A 9,075-nucleotide genomic window follows, 5' to 3' on the forward strand; every position below is an offset into this window, starting at 1 on the left:
AAAATAACATATATATATATATATATATATATATATATATATATATATATATATAATACATGTAATATGGTCCAAGAGTTAACAGTACACAGTCACTTACACTATAGGAGGACATGGAACCACTCAGAGGAGACCCAAGCAGCAAGGAATCTGAAGTCCTTTCCTCTTCCTCTCTGGACTCATATAGAGTTTCAGGGTCCATCCGCAAGGGTGTTTCAGGAAGTTTTCCTGGCGCTGCGATCTCCTCATGAGTGGTCTCTGCATGTTTGAGTAGATAGTGGCTGGTGGTGTTAAGCACTTGGTCTTCAACTGTGAAGACAGAAAACCATTCATAAGAATCCTTCCAGTTAAAGCATCAGTCATTTTTTGGAGATTACAAACAACAGGCATTTTACTCCACAAATCTATCTAACCTGTATTACGTATGGATGCATTAGTCACCAAGACGTCACTCTCTCGTGGGATGGCATAGAGCTTGCTTCTTGATGAAGGGTAAATATTGGTCACCTGTGTGATCTCCTCAGAGCTCTGGTTCCACAGGATCTCCACCTCACACGCGTCTGGCTGCTGGACCTACAAAATGTACGGCATCAAGCATTCATGTGCACAGCCTCATTCTAGAGTTTGGATCCGTTCCAAAGCATTAAAGCTGCCATTCCATGTTTAAGACTGAATTACTCTAGAAAGGACATAACAGATATGAAAAAGAATTCAGTTGTCAGTCATCATTTATAGGGCAATGATTAAAACCTTTTCATCTGCCAGCTGGATTATCTCCTGACTCAGGACGAGTAACAGAAGCTGCTCTCCAGCCTCACTCTGAACATATGACTGATTCACCATCAGCCTCAGCTCACTGCTGACCAACCCATCCGCCAGATTACTAGAGCTCACATTAGAACCATCTACTGCAAACACAAAAACATTTTTATTTCCACTATTGCTGGAATAGTTCACCAAAAATATTAAAATTTACTCACTTAGCCATCCCAAAAACGGAGTTTGTTTCTTCATCGGAACAGCAGAAATTTAGCATTACATAATTTGCTCACCAATGGATCCTCTGCAGTGAATGGGTGCCGAAAAGCAAGCAATATTATGGATACAGGACTCATATTTTAGCTGGAAGCAATGGTTTAAAGTTAAAAATGATGTCTTGGTGAATTACAAGCACGCACATTTTTTACAAACTGGAAGGACTGGAGTCCTGTGAGTCTTGTGATGTTTTTATCAGTTATTTGGACTGTCATTTTGACGGCACCCATGCACTGCAATGGATCCACTGTTGAACAAGGGATGTAATGCTACATTTCTCGAAATCTGTTTCCGTGAAGAAAAACTCGTCTACATCTTGGATGACATGAGGGTAAGTGAATTTTCAGCAATTTTTAAATTTTTGTGTGAACTATTCCTTTAATGTTAGTTACAAACAATGGCCTATACATTGCAGTACTTATTAACCTTTGTTAACATTAATTCAGTTTATGTTAGGTCGGGTTTATTTTCTTTGCCTTTTTCATTGTTAGTTAGAAGAAGTGTAATTAATTAAAAGTAAAAAGAAGGCAGACAAAGATACATACACAAAGCGGGACATGTCATCCTTGTGACTCCTGAAGGCTTGAGAGGAGCTCCATTAATAAACGTTTCATTGTCCAAAAGACCTATATTTAAATTTATCTGAAAGAAGGGATGAGAAACAATTTTAAATGACCACGCCTTCACAAAACATAATACGGTTGTGATGCACCATTCTCGTGTAATTATTCCACGAGTTATTATCTTACCTGTACACTGTACTTAGTCTGGTTAGTTTCACTAACCGCTGTCACATTTAACACAACCGTTGCCTGAGAAACAAACCACATACACAATGACAAACGCGTTTGTTCACAGGATTCCGACTTGACAGTAATGTGCTTAAGTTTGCAGTGCTGAAAGACACTGCTTTGGGTAAACTAACCGTCAATATTAAACCGACGATTTCTTTAAACTATAAAACTATGGTGTAGCTAACGTTACGTTAAGCATCTTTTAAAACCAAATGAATGTCTACTAACTTGACAGATATCTATCTGATAAGCCTTTGTACTGCTAGCGGGACATGTCATCCTTGTGACTCCTGAAGGCTTGAGAGGAGCTCCATTAATAAACGTTTCATTGTCCAAAAGACCTATATTTAAATTTATCTGAAAGAAGGGATGAGAAACAATTTTAAATGACCACGCCTTCACAAAACATAATACGGTTGTGATGCACCATTCTCGTGTAATTATTCCACGAGTTATTATCTTACCTGTACACTGTACTTAGTCTGGTTAGTTTCACTAACCGCTGTCACATTTAACACAACCGTTGCCTGAGAAACAAACCACATACACAATGACAAACGCGTTTGTTCACAGGATTCCGACTTGACAGTAATGTGCTTAAGTTTGCAGTGCTGAAAGACACTGCTTTGGGTAAACTAACCGTCAATATTAAACCGACGATTTCTTTAAACTATAAAACTATGGTGTAGCTAACGTTACGTTAAGCATCTTTTAAAACCAAATGAATGTCTACTAACTTGACAGATATCTATCTGATAAGCCTTTGTACTGCTACACGTGAATGTATCAGAGAAACAGTAAACTACCTAAAAAATATGAGAAATGTCACCCACCGTTGATATTTGTTTCGATTGTGCATTGGCCAGGACAAACAAGACGCTTAAATAAACAACTGTTAAATGTATTTTCCACGTAGACGCCATTTTTATCACGCTAGATCAACAATGCGTGAATTAAAATGCGCGCATGACGCTCTGCGCGTAATGTCGTAATTTCGAGTGTGTCCTCGCTGCAGCCTGTAGCACGGCCCTCTTGGTTTGGCTTGACGTAGCATCGTTATTGAGAACTCTTACGCCCCCTATTGGATATTAGGAGTACTACAGGAAGCTTCGTACAATTAGACATTTTGTAATGACAACTCTTGGATTTATCTTTTTCCGGTGAGATTTCACATCTTGCGATTTCATTTGTGAAACGGTTTTTTTTTGTGATATGTTTGTTACTACATTTTAATTCATTAAAAAAAAAATTATACTGCAATTTCACGAACTCCTTTTTGTAAGGAAATTCCTATGGGAAGCTATAATTTATACCTTACACTGTATAAAGTGTTTTGTTCAGTACAGATAGATTTCCCTTGTTCAAATTTGTGAGAAGAACGTTATTGCTAATAATGTCAGTCCAACAGTAGCTTATATAATCAAGCAGCAAACATTTCACTTTATTAAGACTGTCTTTGTTTTATTGCTCTCCTGAATTCTTCCATAGTTAAAAGGGTCATATGGTGTTGCTAAAAATAACATTATGTTGTGTATTTGGTGTAATGAAATGTGTTTATGCGGTTTAAAGTTCAAAAAACACATTATTTTCCACATACTGTACATTATTGTTTCTCCTCTATGCCCCGCCTTTCTGAAACACGTCGATTTTTACAAAGCTCATCGGTCTGAAAAAGCGAGGTGTGCTCTGATTGGCCAGCTATCCTGTGCATTGTGATTAGGCTTGTTTGAGATGCGCCTCGTCTCGCCTCGCCTGAAATGTAGGCGAGAGTAGGCGGCTGCAGTGAGGGGAGGAGTGAAATAAACGCAGTCAAAACGGACAGTTCTGACCTCTGGAAGTGTAACAGATAACGAGATCAAAGGCAGATATCGAGTTATTCACACTCACATGCTGTGTTGCTAATAAACATGATATGATTTCAGTTCTGTTGCTTTTATATGGAAATAAATATGATAAACAAGACACTCAAAGTGCTTGCTATTTAGTTACATATGAAAGGCGTATTTATCATCCATTTTTACTTTAATACAAACATGTATTTTAGATTTTTATAGAAATATGACAACAATCACATATCTCACACAGAGATCGCACTGTCATCATGTTTGGGAATATTCATGCATAATTTAAATTCATAATCACATGGAACCAGATTAAAAAATAAAAAATTTTAGAAGAGAACGCAGTTCTCAGTTCTGAACCAATCACAGTTGTCTGAACCAATGAGCATTAAGCTGTGTCGTGAGTCAGTCGTTTCCCATCATGCTTTTGATCAGCGCAGTCGGTGGAGAGCAACTGCGCTCGACTGCACAATCCATGACATCAGAGCAAGTCGGACGTAACTCGGACACTTTTTTAACCGGCATGCACCGGTGATCGGTTCTGCGCAGATTTTGCTCATCTCAAACAAGCCTATTGGCTGAATACTTCAAGCGTGTGATGGAAATGTTACGCCCCTTACCATACTGTGATGCCGTGTTCCGTGAGCGGAGGCCGGCGGACTTGAGTGAGCGGAGGCCGGTGTCTAGAGTGAGCGGAGGCCGGTGGCTAGTGTGAGCGGAGGCCGGTGGCTTGAGTGAGCGGTGGCTAGGGTGAGCGGAGGCCGGTGGCTTGAGTGAGCGGAGGCTTGAGTGAGCTTAGGCCAGTGGCTAGAGTGAGCAAAGGCCGGCGGGCTAGTGTGAGCGGAGGCCGGTGGCTTGAGTGAGCGGAGGCCAGTGGCTAGTGTGAGCGGAGGCCGGAGGCTTGAGTGAGCTTAGGCCAGTGGCTAGAGTGAGCAAAGGCCGGCGGGCTAGTGTGAGCGGAGGCCGGTGGCTTGAGTGAGCGGAGGCCAGTGGCTAGTGTGAGCGGAGGCTTGAGTGAGCTGAGGCCGGCGGCTAGAGTGAGCAGAGGCCGGCGGGCTAGTGTGAGCGGAGGCCGGCAGGCTTGAGACGGTGCGGCCAGCGGATTCGACGGAGAAGCGGCCGGTGGGCTTGTGGTAACCACATGTGACGACCCCGGGCTGGACTCCGCTTCGTCCACAGTGAAAGCCGATCCGGCGATCCACAGCGCGAAGTTGATGTATTTCCTCAGCGACCAGCACGGATCAGCTCCAGGCATGACGAAGCGGATATTGTCCTCTTTTGGAAAGCCAAACAAAGTAGTTTCACTTTCACAACGAAACACACAGCGCCACGTCAACAATACTACAGCGAGAATAAAAGTTATGCCTTCTTTCTTTGCGTGAACATCTGGGTGGCGTTATGCAAATCCTCCCACATCGTGATGTAGACATGTGGGGGTGTGTTTGGACGAGGTGTTTTAGGTGGGCGTGGACAAGTCTTAACTTTTATAAAGAATATCTCTTTGGGTTTGAGACTTTAGTCTTTGCACCTTTAGGGATCTTATCTATGCATGAACAGCTTGTAACACTCCAAAGAGAAAGGACAATTTGAAATTGCATCATATGACCCCTTTAAGGTCAACAGAAAGGAAAAAAAAACTTTTTCAGTTTAGAGGGAAAACAGGCTATAACATTTCTAAATGTTTTGTTTTACACAAACATATTTTCATTTTCAAAATATAATAATTCCTGTCATACTACTTTAAAAAAAATATGTGATAACATTGTGTATGTTAATATTTATATATACGCAATGCTGAATTTAAATAAGGGGATCACAAAACTTGTTTATGGATCACATCATTTCACTGAGGAGAACACATTGGTGTTTGACCCAGAATTGTCTAGATTGAGCAGATCTCCAGAACCTGATGCACTGAACCAAAACCCAGGATACAGGGGATGAGTGAATGTGGTCTGGACGCGGTGTAAGAGGGTCACTGTATCAGAGACACTGTAGAAAGACAGAGTTCCTGCATTGTAGTCCACAAACACACCCACCCTAGAGGACAGAGGTCTTGAGATCTCTGTTTTAATGCTCTTATGCCAGAAAACAGGCTTGGGAAAACACTGCAGACTCCAAGATGTGTTGTTGTTTCCAAACATACCAACTAATCCCTTTCCTCTGCCACTCGTTTCTTTATATGAGACTGATATATGCACACATCTCCCATTCCACTCCACCCCCCAATAGCAGCGTCCAAACACACTCTCCTTGCAAAACACCTTGCAGGGGAACCTATAAATCCCTAAATGCCCAGTGTATGTCATCTGTCTGTTGTTCTCAGAGAGGACGAGGTGTTCAATCGCTGTGTTGGGATCAAGGGTAAAGCTACAAAAATCTAAGGAAAATTATTTATAAATCATGTGATTGTTATTGTCAGTTATTGCCGACAATTGAAAAAAATCAGTTGTTTTGAAATTTTGTAAATTCAAAATTAAAAAAAATAATGCACATATATGGTACATAAAGTACATACAGAGTCACATAAAGGTGTTTTTTTGTTGTTGTTTTTTTTTTACTTACATTGTTTAAAGTGATTCCTGATTCTGGTTAATGGTAAAATCTGAATTCTTGCCACTATAGAAGAACAGAAAAGTGCCATTGCAAATAAAGTTTAATACTGTAGATTGCATGCTATATGTAGTGCAAAATAAAATATCTGTTTATTTACTTGTTACTTAAGATAAAAAGTAACAAAGAAAAAACTTTTGAGAGTGAAAATGATTTCAATGATTTAAAGGAGTCTCTTACCAACAGAGATGATATTACTGATCTCCTCCTGACAAAAATCTTCAAAATGTTGTTTTAAATCAGAGAGAGATTTCCTCAGTCCATCAAATAGAATATGATTAACAGTCATACTGGATGACTGCTCAGATTCAGAAGAATCAGAGAGATTCTGAAAAGTTTATATTGAGAAAAACATTAAAAAAAATGTTTTGCACTGAACCAGAGAAAATGCCTCAGGCAACCTGTGGCTTTACCTTGAAAGCAAAATGTTGCTCTGTGTGTGGATGTTGATCCAGCTCTGTGTCTCTCCTCTGGAGATCAGCGATCTCCTGTCCCAGCTGCTCCAGGAGTCCTTCAGCTCGACTCACTTCAATCCTCTCCTGATCTCTGATCAGCTGTGTCACCTCATGCTGTCTTTTCTTAATAGAGAGGATGAGCTCAGTGAAGATCTTCTCATTGTGCTCCACTGCTGCCTGAGCAGAGTGCTGTGAGGAGAAAAAAGTAGTCCCGTTTAAATGGGACCAGCCAAACTTAGATTTTGGTCTGCTCCTCTTACTAGCTGACTTTAGAACTGCTTTTATGATACTTTTATGAGGATCTTTTGTCATCATTCATTGTAATTGCATATAAAAAAGGGCAACAAGCGCATCATACAAAAGATCTTTCTTTATGTTGCACAGAAGAAAGAAAGCCATTCAGGTTTAGAATGACATGCGGTAAAGAGTAAAGGGTGAATTTTTATTTCTGATGCTTTTAATTCTCCAACAAAAACTATGACTAGATACAAAATGCACTACTTTGGAGTCAGTAGTTATGTTATGTTCACCAAGGCTGCGTTTATTTGATTAAAAATACAGTAAAAACAATAATATTGTGAAAAATTATTATAATTTAAAATGACTATTTCCTATTTCAATATGTTTAAAAATGTAATCCAATACTATGTTGGCAAAGCTGAATTTTCAGCAGCCATTAGGTAGTGTGTCACATCAATGTTCATCAGTGTCACATGATCCTTCAGAAATCATTCTTGGTGCTCAAGAAACAGTTCTTATATTATTATCATTATCATTAACACGTTGAAAACAGTTGTGCTTAGTATTTTTGTGAAAACCATGATGCATTTTTCAGGATTTTAAAAATTTGAATAGAAAGTGAAAAGAATGCAAGAATTTTTTGTAACATAAATGTCTTTACTGCCACCAGTTTAATTGAATGTTGAATAAAAAAAATTTAATTTCTTTCAAAAATCTTACTGACCAAAAACTAAAATGCAATTAAATGAGTGCAAAAGAAAATGATCAAATTTTGGTCAAATGGTCAAATGAAATGGTGTGATGGTCAAATGAAAAGTGTAACTTTAGTCATGTGGTTGGATAGCAGGCTTGAGGTTTCTACGGTAACCAATTCATTGCTGTGCCTCATGATACTGTAGATGTAATATGTGTGATTATTCATATAAAGATTGCCATTTTGAGATCATTTTACATTGGGAGATTTTCTAAAACTTTTACTTCTTCATAATATATAAGTAACCATTCCCCAGTCCACACAGAGTTTCTGAGGTGCGAGCCTGATCTGTCTGCACAAGCGAAACAAGGGCGTAGGAAGTGAGTTTGAGGTTTGTACTGAAGTGGTACAGGTTTCAAATGAGTTTCACAAAAGAAGTTAAACACGTTCTACAAGATTTAATGAGTACTGTATGTTTATATATATATATATATGAAGAAATCTCACATAGGCCTTGCCTAGATCTGTTTTGTTCTCCCTGAACTGGAGGGGGACTGTCTGACTCTTTATCTTTATTTACATTTTGCAGATAGGCCTACTGGTGAAACTGAAGCTTGTGTAGGGCTTGAGTACAGAATTTTTTTTTACAATTTTTAATATACAGTAAATATACATATATTTTTATTCCATCATATGTCACCAGACTAAAAATTTGGTGACTTTGGTGCCATCTGGTGACGTATTGGTGTGATGGTCAAATGAAAAGTGTAACTTTAGTCATGTGGTTGGATAGCAGGCTTGAGGCTTGATGATACTGTAGATGTAATATGTGTGATTATTCATATAAAGATTGCCATTTTGAGATCATTTTACATTGGGAGATTTTCTAAAACTTTTACTTCTTCATAATATATAAGTAACCATTCCCCAGTCCACACAGAGTTTCTGAGGTGCGAGCCTGATCTGTCTGCACAAGCGAAACAAGGGCGTAGGAAGTGAGTTTGAGGTTTGTACTGAAGTGGTACAGGTTTCAAATGAGTTTCACAAAAGAAGTTAAACACGTTCTACAAGATTTAATGAGTACTGTATGTTTATATATATATATATATGAAGAAATCTCACATAGGCCTTGCCTAGATCTGTTTTGTTCTCCCTGAACTGGAGGGGGACTGTCTGACTCTTTATCTTTATTTACATTTTGCAGATAGGCCTACTGGTGAAACTGAAGCGTGTGTAGGGCTTGAGTACAGAATTTTTTTTTACAATTTTTAATATACAGTAAATATACATATATTTTTATTCCATCATATGTCACCAGACTAAAAATTTGGTGACTTTGGTGCCATCTGGTGACGTATGATGGAATAAAAATATCAAACATTTCAATGCCACTATTTGGCTGT

At 38.9% G+C, this 9,075-nt stretch overlaps 1 protein-coding gene across 2 annotated transcripts in view; it reads right to left on the reverse strand.

The window, feature by feature from the left end:
* The window catches only part of LOC107601939 (glycoprotein integral membrane protein 1-like), a 5,217-nt gene extending 2,355 nt beyond the window's left edge, over nt 1–2,862 (reverse strand). The window contains exons 1-6 of one of the 2 annotated variants that reach the window (XM_016294303.1): nt 2,663–2,862; nt 2,294–2,356; nt 1,581–1,677; nt 751–908; nt 414–573; nt 101–309 (exon numbers count right to left, since the gene is read on the reverse strand). In XM_016294303.1, coding sequence (XP_016149789.1) covers nt 101–309; nt 414–573; nt 751–908; nt 1,581–1,677; nt 2,294–2,356; nt 2,663–2,752 — 777 coding nt within the window. In that variant the 5' untranslated portion in view covers nt 2,753–2,862. Of the gene's footprint in view, nt 1–100; nt 310–413; nt 574–750; nt 909–1,580; nt 1,678–1,784; nt 1,881–2,293; nt 2,357–2,662 lie in introns of those variants that run through there. The other variant, XM_016294302.1, reaches the window with a different exon arrangement.
* Between the last annotated feature and the right edge of the window lie 6,213 nt (nt 2,863–9,075).

This window comes from Sinocyclocheilus grahami, unplaced genomic scaffold, assembly GCF_001515645.1.
Source record: "Sinocyclocheilus grahami isolate Dianchi unplaced genomic scaffold, SAMN03320097.WGS_v1.1 scaffold315.1, whole genome shotgun sequence".
NCBI classification, from domain to species: Eukaryota; Metazoa; Chordata; class Actinopteri; order Cypriniformes; family Cyprinidae; genus Sinocyclocheilus; species Sinocyclocheilus grahami.